General features: G+C 41.0%; 2 protein-coding genes across 3 annotated transcripts in view; one reads left to right on the top strand and one right to left on the bottom strand.

The window, feature by feature from the left end:
* NAA25 (N(alpha)-acetyltransferase 25, NatB auxiliary subunit) overlaps window positions 1–9306 on the top strand; it is a 90246-nt gene extending 80940 nt beyond the window's left edge. Inside the window, exons 22-23 of the mRNA XM_011997899.1 lie at window positions 2799–2945; window positions 6516–9306. Of these exons, the coding sequence (XP_011853289.1) occupies window positions 2799–2945; window positions 6516–6638 (270 nt within the window). The 3' untranslated portion in view covers window positions 6639–9306. The remainder of the gene's footprint in view (window positions 1–2798; window positions 2946–6515) is intronic.
* A 3835-nt stretch (window positions 9307–13141) lies between these two features.
* ERP29 (endoplasmic reticulum protein 29) overlaps window positions 13142–17258 on the bottom strand; it is a 10888-nt gene continuing 6771 nt past the window's right edge. The window contains exons 2-3 of one of the 2 annotated variants that reach the window (XM_011997897.1): window positions 16233–16371; window positions 13142–13979 (exon numbers count right to left, since the gene is read on the bottom strand). In XM_011997897.1, the coding sequence (XP_011853287.1) occupies window positions 13477–13979; window positions 16233–16371 (642 nt within the window). In that variant the 3' untranslated portion in view covers window positions 13142–13476. The remainder of the gene's footprint in view (window positions 13980–16232; window positions 16372–17258) is intronic. The other variant, XM_011997898.1, reaches the window with a different exon arrangement.

Below are 17258 nucleotides of genomic sequence, written 5' to 3'. Positions count from 1 at the left end.
ACTAAAAAAACAAAAAATTAGCCAGGCGTGGTGGCGGGTGCCTGTAGTCCCAGCTACTCGGAGGCTGAGGCGGGAGAATGGCGTGAACCCGGGAGGTAGAGCTTGCAGTGAGCTGAGATCGCGCCACTGCACTCCAGCCTGGGCAACACAGCGAGACTCCGTCTCAAAAAAAAAAAAATCATTATCATTTGAAAATGTTGGCTGGGTGCTGTGGTTCACACCTATAATCCCAGCACTTGGGGAGGCCATGGTGGGGAGATTGCTTGAGCCCAGGAGTTTTGAGACCAGTCTGGGCAGCATAATGAGACCCTGTCTAAACAAAAAAAATTTTTTTAATTAGCTGGGCATGGTGGCATATGCCCATAGTCAGTCTTAGCTACTCAGGAGGCTGAGGCAGGAGGATCACTAGAGCCTGGGAAATTGAGGCTGCTATGAGCTGTGATCGCACCACTGCACAAGGTTGGATGACAAAGTGAGACGCTGTCTCAAAAAAAAAAAAAAGAAAAGGTTGATGTTTCAGTTATAAATTGACTTTCTGAACAATTCAGTTAAATTCAGGAGTTCCTTAGAGTGGATGCGCTGCTGAGTGTTGCTATTCATTCAAAAACAAAGGATATTTAGATATGAATGAGGGCGCTTCGAAACTTTCCTCTATTCATGAGAATTAAACAACAAGAACAGAGACAAAGATAATTTAACTGATCAAGAGTACAAAGTTTGAGGCTGGGCACTGGTAATCCCATGCTTGTAATCCCAACACTTAAGGAGGCAGAGACGAGAGAATAGCTTGAGCCCAGGAGTTCAAGACCAGGCTGGACAACATAGCAAGATCTCGTTCTCAACAAAAAGGAAAAAAAAAAAGAGGGCAAAGTTTGAAAGTATAGGTCAGACTGGCTTTGTTGCTGTCCTTCTAATGAAAGCTTACAACCCTAGAACATGTCAGATAGCTTTTTGGTAATTGCCTTTTGTAGCGTTTTTTGTTGTTTTTCTGGTTTCTAAAAGTGAGAATGGTTTTTCTGATATCAGAGTAACCCATAAAGGTGTGAATAAAGTGAAGATCATTCATATACCCACCAGTCAGTAATAACCACTGCGAAAATTTTCATGGTAAACAAACCTGCTATCTAGAAGGTTCTGTAACTTGCCTTTTTGTTTTCATATAACAGGGTATCTTGGATATCTTTTCATGTTAGTAAATATAGATACATCTCATTACTTTTAATGGTTATATATTGTACTATTAATATGCTATAATTTATATTGATGAATTGTTGGTTCTAATTTTTTGAATATTATAAATATGCTGCTATTGAGATACAGACAGAGCCACAAAGATACATTTATAATATAATTTTTCTTTTTTTTTTTTTTTTGAGATGGAGTCTCACTGTCGCCCAGGCTGGAGTGCAGAGGATCTCAGCTCACTGCAGCCTCTGCCTCCTGAATTCAAGCGATTCTCCTCCCTCAGCCTTCCGAGTAGCTGGGATTACAGGCATGCGCCACCATGCCCAGCTAATTTTTTTGTTGTTGTTGTTGTCGTTGTTGTTTTTGAGACAGAATCTCGCTCTGTCGCCCAGACTGGAGTCCAGTGGCGCGGTCTTGGCTCATTGCAACTTCTACCTCTCAGGTTCAAGTGATTCTGCTGCCTCAGCCTCAGGAGTAGCTGGGATTACAGGCGCCTGCCACCATACCCGGCTAATTTTTGTATTTTTAGTAGAGATAGGGTTTTACCATGTTGGCCAGGCTGGTCTCGAACTCCTGACCTCAGGTGATCCGCCTGCCTTAGCCTCCCAAAGTGCTAGGATTACAGGCATGAACCACTGTGCCTGGCTGTATTTTTGGTAGAGATGGCATTTCACTATGTTGACCAGTCTGGTCTTGAACTCCTGACCTCAAGTGATCCACTCACCTCAGCCTCCCAAAGTGCTGGCATTACAGGCATGAGCCACCATGCCTGGCATATAATATAGTTTCTTTAGGATAGCTCTTAGATCTGAAATTAACTGTATATATATATTTATACAGTTAATAAGTGTATATACATATATACATTTGTACTAATCCCCAACAGTGCTGAATGTGTCTGTATCTTTAACCATCTGGGTAGGTAAATATTGGTATCTCCTTTTTCTAATACTGATTTTTAAATTTTTGTTGATATTGAACTGTCCAAGAATACTTCTTGAGTGAAAAGCTAGCCTTATTGATGGATTGGCTAGGTTTTTTAGTTGTATCACATGTTTCTTGGATTTCTTTGATATGTTTTCTATTCTTTGTCCAAGTTTCTTATTGTGGTAGTAATATTTTTCCTATTTATATGTGTTGAGCTACTGGGTTCTTAACATAATAATGTTACTAATCCCCTGTCATAGGTGATGCAGTTTTTTTTCAGTTTGCTATTTGTCTTTTAACTTGAGTGATTTTTTTTTGTCAATGTAGTAATATTTTTAAAAACAAGGATAATCTTTTTAATTGTTTTTAGCTTACTGTGATGTTTAGAAAGGCTTTTTTAACGTCAGTGTCATGATTGCAGAAGTTGTTACCTAATTTTCTTCCAGTGCTTTGATGGATTTTTTTATTTAAGTATTTAATCTATCTGAAATTTATTTTAATATTACTGTGTGTTATTTTGTATCTCCAAATGTCTAGCTGGTTATTTTAGTACCGTTCATTCACTTGAAACCACTAGTTTGAAATGCCACTATTTAAATTCCCTCATATCTTTCAGTAGCTTTTGTGATGTAGATATGGGTAATATGTTTGATAATGTTTCAACTCTTTTTTAATCTTTTTCCCAGCCACCTGTCTTTACCAGTTTCCAAGACTATGTTACTGGGCTCCAGATTTTAATTTCCAATGTTGTGGATCATATTAAAGGGCTTGAAACATATCTAATTGCACTTAAACTTGAAGAACTTATTTTAGAAGACACTTCTCTCTCACCGGTAAGAGATTGTAGGCAATCAGCAATGTTTTCTACACAACACACACACACTCTCTCTCTCGCTCGCGCTCACTCACTCTCTCTCTCTCTCTCTCTCATCTTTATCACAAGGATAAGTTAAAGTTCAGTTTATCATTTCCTCTTTATAAGACTTGTGACTAGAAGGTGCTTGGCAGTAGTTTCTTGTTGTGTTGATGGTGGTAGGTTTTTTCCCCCTCTTCATTTTTTCCCATACCTCCTCCTTTCTATACATTTTTGGGGTTGTTCTTTTACTATGAAAACTAATGCCAGCATTTTGAGGAACCAGCCATATTTTGAAATCCAGGGACAATCTTGTTGAGTAGAATTTACCTGCTGCTGAGTTAGCTGTCTTCCTTGCCACCCAGTTATCACCTAAGAAAGGAGAAATGCTGGACATCAGAGGTAATTATGTCAGTAATAATTAGGCTAGAGCAAGCCAACCAAAAAGGGAATGAAACCAAGTATGGAATCAAATGTACCACCATCAAATGTCTTCTGATATTATTTTAGGTCTTTTCAAATTCTAGTAGTTAGCAAAATCCTTATAAAGCCTTTTCCCTTAAAATAATAATTCTTTTTTGTAAATGTTAATTCATCGGCCTGAAGTAGATTTAGGATTTTGATAGGGGCCAGAAGGACTCCACCAGTGGTGGAGTCATCTGTTTCTAGTCTGTTGCTCCAGGCTGATTTTTAAATTTTTGTTGATACTGAAACTGATCTTAAGAAAATGCTTCCCTCCAGGAGTTTGTCTGAGCTAAACTGCTGATGAGGGAATTTATCCAGTAACCTGAGGGCAGCCATCATCATAGCACCAGACCTTCATAGGAAAGGGAATGAATAGAATTTTCCTTCTTAGCACACCAGCCTTAAGAGATTGTAAGCCCCTCTTTTGTAAAGCTTAAAAACGTTAGACTTTGAACAAGGTATTTACTGTGGGAAAGGGCTCAGAGCAGTTCATATTACCAAATATTGATTTAAAAAAGCAGACATGGGTTGGGCGCGGTGGCTCACGCCTATAATCCCAGCACTTTGGGAGGCTTAGGCAGGCGGATCATGAGGTCAGGTGAAACCCTGTCTCTACTAAAAAAATACAAAAAAATTAGCCGGGTGTGGTGGTGGGCGCCTCTAGTCCAAGCTACTCGGGAGGCTGAGGCAGGGGAATGGCATGAACCCCAGAGGCAGAGCTTGTAGTGAGCTGAGATCGCGCCACTGCACTCCAGTCTGGGTGACAGAGTGAGACTCCATTCCCCACCCCTCTAAAAAAGCAGACATGTTCATATTGAACTGAGTGAGTGAAAAAATCACTCCTTTCAAAATGAACATGTCTGCTTTCTTTAATTAAGAGTGGGGACATTTGAGGAAGATTAATTGGTTTTCACCAGGTAGAAAGAAATGTAGGAAAAGGATCCCAAGCAGGAGGAGGCACAGAGGCAGGAAAGTGAATTCTGTGGTGCAGTGTGACACAGTTGGCAGGGCCAGAGCTTATGGTGTACGGGAAGGGATACCATAGATATACTGTTAGATATGAAGGTGATAGGCACAATAGCCCTGTTTTGACTATCAAGTGGTTGTTTATGTTAAAAGATCTCTCTGCATCCTGAAATGATGAGCAAGAGTTATTTTCAGAGTTCTAGAGGTTATCCTTAACTTGGCCATGCTCTAGATTTTTGAAGCCCTAGCTTCTGTTCTTGTCTTTTGACCTTGGGAAAGTTATTTAACCTCTCTAGGCTTCAATCTCTTTATCTGTAAATGGGAATGATAATAATGCCTACTTCATAGGATTATAGCAAGGATTAAACAAAGCAGTAATCGGCCTTATATTGCCTACTTTTGTTAAAGTCATGTTTCATATAGTTACTGAGGAGTACCAAATACCTGATGCATATGGTGCTGGCTACTTGTCTTTTAAAGGTAAAAATCTCTTCAATTCAGTTTCCATTAGGCTCCTTTGCTTTCTTTCCTCCCTTTCTTTCTAAACTTGAAACACTGTGAATAAGGTCTCTGGACTATGACCTCTAGTCCTGATTCCCTTTCTTCCTTCCTATGGGGTATCCCAGTGAAACTGGTGTGTGTTAGGACTTTTTTGTGTGTATTTATATTCATAGAGAAAATATACAGTATTTTATTATTTTGTACTTTAAAAAATGTAAATTCGGCCAGGTGTAGTGGCTCATGCCTGTAATTCCAGCACTTTGGGAGGCCCAAGGCTGGAGGATTATTTGAGCTCAGGAGTTCAAGACCAGCCTGGGCAACTTAGTGAGTCCTGCCTCTTGAAAAAAAAAGTTTTTTAAAATCAGTTTTATATTCAAGAGATCTGTTCAAGCTAATGCCTATGGATCAATCTTGTTCATTAAACAGCTGCAGAATATAAATGCACCACTGCTGCTGGACATTTTAGGTTGTTTCTTTATATTTGCTTTTACATATGTTACCGAGTGAAATGTGCACACCCTTCTATGCACATTTGTATTTCTAAGGAAAATTAGACCTGAAGTACTAGTATTGTTGGGTCAGAAAGTATATTCCCTGTTTCTTCTACAGTTCTGGGCTCTGCAGCACTCAACTTCATGTAAACCTAATCAGTCTTCAGCCAGCCTCCTTTCTCTGTGAGAACTCACTCCTTCCCCTTTGTTTTTTGTGATCTCCCCAAACATTTGTCAGCAAATAATAACTCATATTAAAGAATATATATTTGGTCTCTTGAACTCAGGGGCTTTGTCAATATGGAGGGAGACTTGTTAATATTGTAACTGGAAATGATGGAGTTGGTAAAGTTGAGGCCATTATTAAAAGTGGCTGTGATGATGTACAAATTAGTAATAAATTTCTACTTTTTTCTGATGAAAACAATCAGAAATCTCAAATTTTCCACTTTGTACAGCTTATAACAAAATAGTAGGGATTTTATGTCCAAACTAGTCATAATTTTCTATTTTTATTGATTAAAAAGTAGTAATCAGAAATCTCAGTTTTTCTTCTTTTTTTTTTTTTTTGAGACAGCTTCACTCTGTCGCCCAGGCTGGTGTGTAGTGGCACGATCTCAGCTCACTAATACCTCTACCTCTCGAGTTCAAGCAATTCTCGTGCCTCAGCTTTCTGAGTAGCTGGGATTACAGGTGTGTGCCACCATGCCTGGCTAATTTTTGTATTTTTAGTAGAGATGGAGTTTCACCATGTTGACCAGGCCGGTTTCGGACTCCTGGGCTCAAGTGATCCACCTGCCTGGGCCTCCCAAAGTGTTGGGATTACAGGCGTGAGCCACTGTGCCTGGCCCAGTTTTTCTACCTTATATAATTTACAACAAAGGGTACCTGAAAGAGTAATGATGCTAAAGCAATAGGGTTTCCATGAAGAATCACATGGAAAAATACCCATTTGTGATGGCCTTTTGCCTTCTTTGCATTTTATGCAATTGAAAATGACCCACTGTGTTCTGATGGAGCTTGCGATGAGACCAAAGGTAATGGCAGCTTTAACTTTTATCTGAGAAGTAGAATCTGGGGGCATGGTTTTTAAACAAGATTAATTATTCTTGTCTCCTCCTTTATAGGAAGAGAGAAAATTTTCAAAGACTGTGCAAGGGAAGGTGCAGAGCAGTTATCTGCACTCACTTCTGGAAATGGGGGAGCTGCTGAAAAAAAGACTTGAGACCACAAAGAAACTAAAAATTTAAGAAAGTATCAACCACGGGCACTGATGACTCTGCAACAGAAAATGACACCATCTTCCCAGGCAAAAGCAACATCTGGTTGACCATGATTTTAATCCAGAACTTCCTCATAAAATGCATGAAGGACTTTGATCGTGAATTTTTTTAGGTGTTAAATATATACAACTGATTAAATTATTGTATATAAACCAGAAGCAGGACCCTTATCTGGGTTTGACCACTTTTTATACATGTTCATATGCATATGGCAGCAACAAGAGAACCCTACTTTTCTTCTTCCCATCACCAGAAACATCTTTTCAGGGAATCGGGGGGGTCTATAAAAACAGCAATAGAAATTAAGCATAAAGCATCAACCTCGTAGCAACTGAGTAGCCCTTCCATTATAAATAACCATGAGAGTATTTGGTCTGGTCCTTGAGCCACAAGTCATGGAAGGGAGACCATGCCTGCGAACAGGCCCCCTTTCCACAGCAGTAAGTTTGTTTTGAGGTTTGCTCAGCTACTTGGCTCCCACAGAACCCAAGGCAGTTACACAAAGGACCTTAGATGAGATCTGGCATATGCACCCGTCATAGAAGGGCACCACTTGGATGACCACAGGCCCTCACTTTTTGGCTTAGTTTTTGTCTGATAGTTAAGACATCCCCATCCTAGCTTCTGTGAGAGTTAAAATCTCAGGAAGGCAAGGAAGGCTCTGTTAATTTATAGCTGTTCAGAGGGGAAAGCAGTGCAGACCACTTATTAAGCCCGCTGAGGACTAGCTTTCTGTCTTTCATAATATTTGGGAAAGATGGGAATGACTGTTTCAAAGAAGAGAGGTGTACATAATTTATGCAGGCAAGTCTGACACTTATTTCATTGGTTTTGTGAGTCTCATATATACATATATATGATGAAAATTAAGATTTAATACTTTAAGTAGGGGGTTTGGGAAGGAAGGAATGTAATATTATGGATTTAACCTTAGGCTTTAAGTTTTAGGCTGGCAAAAGAAATGTTATTCAGTGGGTTTGAGGTTTGAACTACTTTCTTCAAACTTAGAGAATTGTAACAGGATGGTGTTTACTTTGTTTGCCTGGATGTCCCCAAGACTATAGCTTCTTCTATCAGAGGTTGGTCTGATAGAAGAGGTAAAAATTGCTCTTGAAAATGTCATACAGTTTATAGTTTCTTTGATAATATTTTTCTGTTTGAATCCCTGCTTCTGTTTTTGGTCTGTTACCTAAATATAGTTCAAGTTTAATTCTGTAAGAGCAAAGAAATGAATTTGATGAGGAAATTAAGCATCCAATGGAGGATTGGTCTTGAAGACCTTAAAGGTGCTTTCCAATCTGCACTGCTCCAGTGAATTGTGATACGTTTTTCTTTTAAAAGCAACCAAGAGAGCTGGGAATATCTGTGTATTCATAGTAATTGCATTTCGTCCCTCCATTTTGACTTTCTTAGATTCATAATTTGATATAGTGCTTAAACTTCCAAGGAAAATTTAAACAGTTACTGCATTACCTGTTCAAAATAAGGCTTGTTGGAAATCCTAGTCCATCAAGTAATTTCAAAAATTTATTTTTGATATGAGTAGCCACAGCTGTCATATACCCCATCCCAAAAGGAAGAACTGTCTTAAACAAGATGAATGGAAAAGTCTGGTTAATTCTGAATTTCATGTAATGATAACATATTCTTTCATAAAACTATGGCCTGTTTAAGATGGAACTTTGCGTGTGTCTGCTGGGGAGGGTGGGGTACGTGTGTATGGCATGTGTTCTTGAAATGATATGTCTCTGAATATCCAAACAAGTACTGTACTGTAGAAATGCTCTTTGAAAAAGTCTGTCAACTGACCATGATCAATCTAGCATATATATATGTTCAGTGGGCTGGCCTTGGTCCTCAGGGACAGTGTGTGACTCTAGTGGTCTTCCTAACCAGTCTCTTGCCTGAAGATATCTGGGACCTCTACTGGCTTTAATGACAAATAATGTTATGTTGAGGTTATGCTTCCTTTGTTATTTGCTGATTTTCCTACTAAATGTAGCATTTCAATTAGATCCAGCTTTCACATTTTGAGATAATTGTAAAAAGAATGAAATTATGCAGAAATGGCCAATATCTCTTATCAATCTGTTCTCTTGGTAACCCTCATGCACTATAAATTGTGTACAGTTAAAATATATATATATATATACACATATATATATTCTTACATGAGTAAAAAGCACCCTCTCCCAGCAATCGTATGTCATTGGTATTTGAAGAGAATTCCCAAATAACTCATTGCTGCTGCTGCTGTTTTTGATTTGTATGGGTTTTTTTGTTTTGTTTGTTTTTGTGTGGTAAATTGATATTTAAAAAAGGAAAGGAGAAAAATCACGACTACTGTTTACAGACTGAAAAATTATTGCTTTTTATACTACTGAGATCCTAAGTTAAGACTCTCCAAAGCAAACATTTGGTTTAAATCATTTATCTGATGTGGATAAAAGGTAGAGAAACTTGTAGTGTTCTCCACATAATGGAAAATGTAAAAATGCCTAGTTGTGTTGCCCATCAATTTTGTATATTTTCATAATTTCAATTGTTCAAAATTGCATTATATTTTGCAATCACTATGTTCAATCTGGATTTGTCTTTCATTTTAACTTTTAATATAAAAAGGGGTTTCAATGTATCTACAGGCTTGTTATTGAAACTTCCTACTTATTTGATGTGATTTATTAATATGGGAAGTATATATTCTTCCTTCTTAAGTAAGTGAAGCATAGCAAATCTACTTTAAACTGGATGGGTTAATTTATATAAACATTTTCATTTTAAGTTGGCATTTCTGCCTGGTTCCTTTTTGTTCAGATTCTTAGAAGCCACAACCTTCTAAATGGTGTAATTCATCTCAATTGTGAATTTAGTGCTATATCCCAGCATATTTTTAATATTTGAGAATTTAGAATTTTTATTTGAAGTCAACTAGTCCTTTTGGCTCAAAAGTTAGTACCTTCTATACTTGCAGTTATTAATTCAACATACATGTACTGAACACTTAATTAGCATATAGCAGATTCCACTTTAGGCTCTGCTGAGATGCTGTGTCCTGGTTAGTAAATGAGTAACGTATATCCCAGTTAGTGGCTGTGAGATGGGGAAGAGGCAATAAAAATATTAGTTTGTAATTACATCCTGCTTAATAATGTAAATCACAGTATGTGAATTGAGTGTGTCTAGATGGTCACTTCAGACTGGGTCACAGGAGGACCTCCCAAGTGGTGACTTCTGATTTGAATGATGAAGTCTCAGGAAAAAAGTAACACATATGCAAATGCCCCAAGGCAGGAGGCTGCTGAGCCAGTTCCAGGAAGTGAAAAAATGTTCAAGTGGCTGGGACTTAATGAAAGGGGTAGGATTGAGATAGAAAGTTGAGCAGGGATGAGATCCATCAGGACTTTGTAGTCTGGGGAAGGAATAAGATTTTATTCTAAATTTAGTGGGAAGTTACCGGAGGATTTCAGGCAGGCTGATGACATGATTTATCCAAGGGAACTCAAACCCACAAGCTGGGATTCAGAACTTATTCAGGTACATTGACAACATGGTAGAAGTAGGAACTTTTTCTCTTTTTTACTTTCTGTCTTGTCATATTGTCCCCTTGTATGAGCCCCCAAAGAGTCAGTTTTTGCCTCTTTCTTCAGTTATGAATTAACTCCATCCCAAGGTTTTTCTTTTTTTTTGAGACGGAGTCTTGCTCTGTCACCAGGCTAGAGTGCAGTGGCATGATCTTGGTTCACCAGTCTCCGCCTCCCAGGTTCAAGTGACTCTCCTGCCTCAGCCTCCTGAGTAGCTGGGATTACAGGCGTGTGCCACCACACCCAGCTAATTTTTGTATTTTTAGTAGAGACGGGGTTTCACCATGTTGGCCAGGATGGTCTCGAACTGACCTCGTGATCTGCCCACCTCGGCCTCCCACAGTTTTTCTCTAGCAAAAGATAGGTACTTGGGCATACCTCGCTGCCATTCTTTTCTCCAGAGATGGGCTCAGGTTTATGCTTTTTTACACGCCGTTTTTTTAGATGCTGTTCCTGCTTTGATGCAGACATGTATTTCATAATACAACTGGAGGGTAAGCTACCATGAAGCAAATGCTTATACAAATTATTTGTGGGGTTCCTACGGAAGTTTATGCTTCAGAAGTGCAGAGCTTTTCTGCAACCTTCAGCTTCCATATAGTCCAGTAAATTTAGGCCTCAGATACTGTAGTTTTGGTTTTTTTTGAGACAAAGTCTTGCTCTTGTCCCCTAGGCTGGAGTGTAGTGGCACGATCCTGGCTCACTGCAACCTCCACCTCCTGATTTCTAGCGATTCTCCTGCCTCAGCCTCCCGAGTAGCTGGGATTACAGGCACCTGCCACCACGGCCTGCTAATTTTTATATTTTTAGTAGAGACGGGGTTTCACCATGTTGGCCAGGCTGGTCTTGAACTCCTGACCTTAAGTGATTCGCCCGCCTTGGCCTCCCAAAGTGCTGGGATCACAGGCGTGAGCCACCACACCGGCCCAGACACTGTACTGTTTTACAAATCAGAAAAGTAGTTGTTGTAGGTAAGACTACTATTTAATACTGAAATTATTGAACTCTCCTGCAAACGATTCAAACTTCCTTAAGCTTTGAGGAAATGAGCTAAAATCCAGATCCCCCTCACCATCTCTCTCACATTCTTAAGTCTTGTTGGCCATGTTCATATTCCCAGATTAGTTCCCTATGTATAATCTCTGCTGATGCAGTTCCAACTCCAACATTTTTTTTGTGGTGCCAATTACCAAGAACTATTTGTAAATTACTCTTGGCACCATTTGAGATAACTTGTAAGTTCCTTAAACACAATTCATGTTGGATCCAGTGTCTGCTTTGCTTCAGGTTATCAGGAAACTCCCTTAAAATTGAAAATACTTAACCAGGTGTGGTGGCATGCACCTGTACTCCCCAGCTACTCAGCAGGCTGAGGTGGGAGGATCACTTCAGCCTAGGAATTCAAGTCTAGCCTGGGCAACATAGCAAGATGCCCATCTCTTTTAAAAAAATAACTATAAATATTTGATTGATTCTGGGATTCCAGTCCATAGTCTTCATTAGAATCTGAGTAGCAGTACTTGAGCCACAGGATTAGTAAATGCTAACAGGTAGAGGAAAGGAATCCATTTGACTTGGGTCAGGGAAGACTGGATTTTATGTGACATATGCAAATCACAAGACTCTAGAAAGAGGGCTCATCTTTAATGAAGACTATTGGCTAACAAAGGGCCTCTGACATACGATAATGTAGTTTTGCCCAATAGCTCAGGTTTCTTCAGCTCAAGGCCCTGGGGTTGTAAAGAACCATACCCAACCAGAACGCATCCAGTGCCGTGCCCATGGAGGTAGTCACATTCCTGCTTCTTACAATTGAGAATCAAGATTAGTCTTCATTCACGGACTGTGGATGCATTTAATATTAGAGTCCTTTCCCTACCTGCCATTTGTCATCTTATTCTAATTTCTATAAAAGTGAATACTTTGCTCTTTGGAAGTGATCCTGTTTACATGGTACACACTAGAACAGCCAAAGCAAATTTACCCGTTAGAAGTGTCCAAAAAGATCTTCCAAAAGTTTCAGTGAGAACTAAAGTAATGAGAAGGGAAAATGTAGAAATTATTAGTCTTTCATCATATGTGGAGTACATAAGCTGTCAGCAGGTGGATGTTTAGGTTTAAACATCTCTTACTTACTTGGTTTGAATTGTTAGCCTAAGCTATCACAATTTTTTGTCCCATCCAATTCAACACATGGAATTTCCTCTATTTTTTTGTTTCTAGTAACTAAATATACCAACCTGGATAAAATGGAGGAAAATAATTCAAGGTCTTATTTGCCAACTCCATTCTTTGCGTGGGTGCAATTAGACATACTTCAGGAGCTGTGGTCTGATAACATTTTCACATAGTTAAATATGAAAGTAGGGCTGTCGTGAAGCTCACTATTGCAGATAACTGCTTCTGAGTCTGAAGAAAAGATGTGAATGTTGGCACAAGTGCTCTTTAGTCTGCTTTCTAGAAGTTAGTATTTATTTAGTGACAGATAGTGATTTAGATGGAAAATATTTTTTAATTTTCAGATTGGACTGGACTATATCATTTAGCTGTGTAAATCCAAGTCACAGAATATATCAGTAAAACTAATAATTTGCTATGTGTACCTCACAGAGCATGGAAAATAATCACACCATGGTCCATCAATGTTGGTTCAATGTATTCATCAATACTGCTACTGAGTTTTAAGGACTGGAAAATGGACAACACACTTGAGTCAATCCATGTCAGTCTGAATATCACTGGAAAATAACAAAGGTATGCCAGTTTCCACAGTGTTACGAAGATAGTTTATTACGCTGGGAAAGTGGAGTCCATACCAGCTTAGATTCAAAGAGGAAAGCAGGTCATAGACCAAAGTGTAATTTGAAAAGACAACAGAATGGCTTCAGGTCCACTTAACCAAAACACTGAAACTTTAATTGAATGAGAATTACACCTGTCAAAGACCTGGGCTGTATACTCCTCTCTCCTCTATAGCACTAATTCCTTCTGAGGGGTCATTTCACCAGCCACCTGAGTAAGTGCTCCAGCTATCCCCAGACCAGCTAGAGACATCCCAAGCATGGTCACATCAGCATCAATGTCCAGGCATACTCAGGGCTCAGAATCGTGGGTTAGTACCACTTTTCCCACTACTCCCTTATATTCCACAAGGGACTCACAGCCAGCAGGTTAACTCTCCCCTCCCTACCCCCACCAAACCCTGGAAAACCACAGACGGCCTTTTAAAGCTCCTCTTTCTCGGCCCCCTTCTTCTGGAAGGCAGTCAGGATGTTTAAGCTCTTCTGGAGCTCCTCCTTCTTCCCATCACTCATCTTGTTCTTCTCAATCAGCCTGGCAATCCGTGTCATCTCTGATGCTGGGAAGTCCTCCCCTTGGTCTAAGATCTTCCCCATGATCTTCAGGTATTGCTCGGCCCACTTCTTCTCAGTCTCCTTCACACTTGAGAGGTTGTCCTGCCCCCGCTTCAAGAGGGCCTGGCGGCCCTCCACACCAGAGGCCCTGATGAACTCCCCAGCGAGAGTGTCGTATACAGGCAGGCAACCAGGCATACGTAGGTAGACCCCTTGCCCCTTCAGCCAGCGCTGGATGGCTCCAACCTTAACTGCCCCAGTGTATGGGACTGGGTTCTCAAAGTCCCCATCCCGGAAGAGGTAGAAGACTGGGTAGCTCTCTTTGTCCAGCTTGTATTTCTCACTCAGTTCCATGTTCAGTTTGTCACCATAATCTGTGAGCAGAAACCAGACACAAAAAGCAAGACCATGAGGAACTCAGGGCAGAAAATTGCTATGGGACCTAGCTGCACTGAAGGGAAGAAGAATTTTCTTGGCCATGTAATGGTTCAAAGTGAGGAGCAACCATACATACCTGGGTTTGAATTCCTCCTCTACCACTTCCTAGCCATGTAGCACTAGGCAAATAATTAAACTCTGAACTGTTAGATGAAAAAATGGAGATTCTTCTGAATATTTATTATATGCCCACTATGTGTCAGATGCTGTTCTAGGTGCTGAGGGTCTAGTTGTGATTAAGAGTATTAAGCTCGGCCGGATGCGGTGGCTCATGCCTGTAATCCCAGCACTTTGGGAGGCCAAGGCGGGCAGATCACGAGGTCAGAAGTTAAAGACAAGCCTGGCCAACATAGTGAAACCACCGTCTCTGCTAAAAATACAAAAAAAAAAATAGCAGGGCATGGTGGCACATGCCTGTAGTCCCAGCTACTCGGGAGACTGAGGCAGGAGAATCGCTTGAACCCAGGAGGTGGAGGTTGCAGTGATCTGAGATCGCATCACTGCACTCCAGCTTGGGCAACAGAGTGTGACTTTGTCTCAAAAAAAAAAAAAAGAAAAAAAGACTATTAAGCTCATTCTTCTAAGGGAGAGAAGAGACATAACAAACACATAAACATAGGTGATGAGTGGCATCGGGAAAACAAAACAGCATGATGTGACAAAGTGACTGGGTAAGAAAGCCCACTTCGGGTGGTCATGGAAGGCCTCCCTGTGAAGGTGACATCAGCTAAAGGACCTGAATGTCCTGGAGCCAGCCACGCGAAGATCTGGGAAGAGTGTCTCAGGCAGAAAGGACTGCAAGTGCAAAAGCTCTGAGGCAGGACTAAGCTCAGGAGTTTTCAGTCTCCTGAAAGGCCAGTCTGGCTGGAGCTGGGTGAGAAAGGGGAGCATGTGGAAGGGAAGGAACACAGTCCCTGCCACATGGGGGCTGTTGGGAGGACCGGATGAGGGAATATGTGCATGATACTTGGCCAGGTTAAATGCTTAATATGTGGTAGCTGCTGTTAGTATCTGCAAAACACCCTTCCTAACGGGCAGTAGCAGCCCCAAGGGCTGATGCTGTGACAACTGGTTTCTTACACTTTGCCAAGAAACGGCTAAGACCAACTACTAGTAGTGGTAGTATTGGATGCCTAGGGTTCCAAACCTAGTTCTGCCACTTAACAATTCCACATTCTTGAGCAAGTTACTCTAAGCATCCATTTCTTCATTTGAAACAATGGAGGTAATAGTACCACATGGCACTTCCTTCATAGAGCTCTTGCAAAGATGAAACACATGTAAAACACTCAGCACAGTGGCCTGGCACACAGTAAACATCTGATAAATGTTAACTATTATTATTTTTCTAATAAAAGCACCAAGGGAGTTACCTAAAGTTGAGTCGAATCTGACTGACTGTCCTGGAGAGGTGTGCCAGCTATCTCTATCTACCCAGGACCAGACTCTCTACTAAGTTCCCAGCTTACTACGGAATGGAGGCATCCAAGCTGGGCGGGAAGTGAGACAAGTAAGTCCCTGCCTGGGACTAAACACTTAGGTGGAGCTCTGGATGAGCCACTCCATAGCCCACAGTCCTTTAAGCTCTGAGCTTCAGGTTTTTTTCCTGAAGTATAACATGGAGATAATACATCTTGCTTCTCAGGTAGAGTTCAAGTGAAGATTTAAAATGCAATGGGGGGCGCAGATCTTTACCCTGTTGACCACTAAATGCTGGCGACTACTGAAGCTGTCACTGTGGTTGGGAGGTGCCCTTGGATTAGTGGTGGCATCAGTGCATTTGAGCTAAAGCCAAAACCAAACAGTTTTGGTACAGAAGCTGAAATGAAGACAGAAGAACTGACTATGCAGTCCACTAGGGGACATAGCACCCCCTCTGCCCTCTTCATTCTGTTCCCTGCAAGGAGAGCTGAAAGTTCTCACAGTTTAATGTCAGAGAGGGGTGGAATGTCAGGGGTTCCCTTCCCTTCAGGCACCTGCACGGCTGAGCTGAGATTCCATGGTCCCAGAATCTGCTCAGGTTAAGCCTACTATGGGCACCAGATTCCTTTAGAGGCCATGAACCTGTTTACTTACACTCCTTGAGGGTGGCTCAGAAGGAAAGATGCTGGGTACTCCTCTTCCAAGTGGAAACGATTCCTAGCTTCCTCCCTCTCTGCCCTCCCCAGCCATCCTGGACTTGTCCATACCTGAGATCCCCACCTCTGCCACCAAGAGATCATCGCTGGAAGCCGAGTTTTCAGCAAGACGCTTGAACTCATCCTGCTTCTCACCGTAGGGGTACTGGGTGTCGAACTTCACCAAGACGAACTTGCTTTTGGTAATGACCTGAGGGCGTATAGAGCTGAGCAAGTGGGTGTTCCAGGGACTTTTGGGGCTAACTCCCCTTCCCAAGGGGCCCCTGTTTAAGAAATAGAGTGGAAACAAGCCCACAAGCGAGGCAAGCTCTCACAAATTAATATTTATTCATTCACCCATTGACTTATTTAACAATTTAGTAAGTGCCAGCAATGTGCAGGGCACCCCATTAGTACCTGTTCACACTAATCAAAGATATACACAACCCTGTCCAGAATAAACAAGGCTGCAGACATAATAAGGCCTTCTCCTGCAGGGTTCCTTTCAGTTAGGTGAAGGAGACCCTTTGCACACTACATCAGCCCCTGTCGTGCTCATCATCCCAGGAGGCCTTTCTCAGTAAACCCTGAACAAGAAATCTGACAAAAATAAACAAAACCACCTACAAAGGAGTTGGCATCATGAAGGACGCTTTGGCTAGATAGGCTGGAGTTTGAACCCAGCAATTTCAGGGCAGTTAAGTTAGTGAGAGGCCAGGCGTGGGACAATGTGCTCTCCCTAGACTACACTTCTCTCTGGCTAGATCTCTGGGTTTTAAACTGTCGGGGCGAGACATTTAATTGCAGTAAAATTCACAAAATTTGCCACTGTAACCATTTAAAAGTGTACATTCTGTGTGATTCAGTGCATTAAGAATGTGCAACCATCACTACTATCCAGTGCCAAGAACATTTTCATCATCCCAAAAGGAAACCCCATACTCATTATGCAGTCACTCCCCAGTCTTCCTCCTCCCAGCCCCAGCAACCACTAATGTATTTTCTGTCTCTATAGATTTGTCTATTCTGATGGAAATGTACAGTATGTGGCCTTTTGTGTCTGGCTTTTTTCACTTAGCATGTTTTCTTTTTTTTTTT

Source organism: Mandrillus leucophaeus, unplaced genomic scaffold, assembly GCF_000951045.1.
Source record: "Mandrillus leucophaeus isolate KB7577 unplaced genomic scaffold, Mleu.le_1.0 Scaffold55, whole genome shotgun sequence".
Lineage (NCBI taxonomy): Eukaryota > Metazoa > Chordata > Mammalia > Primates > Cercopithecidae > Mandrillus > Mandrillus leucophaeus.
The sequence above is the reverse complement of the archived record's forward strand: the minus strand, read 5'-3'. Positions and strand labels throughout refer to the sequence as shown.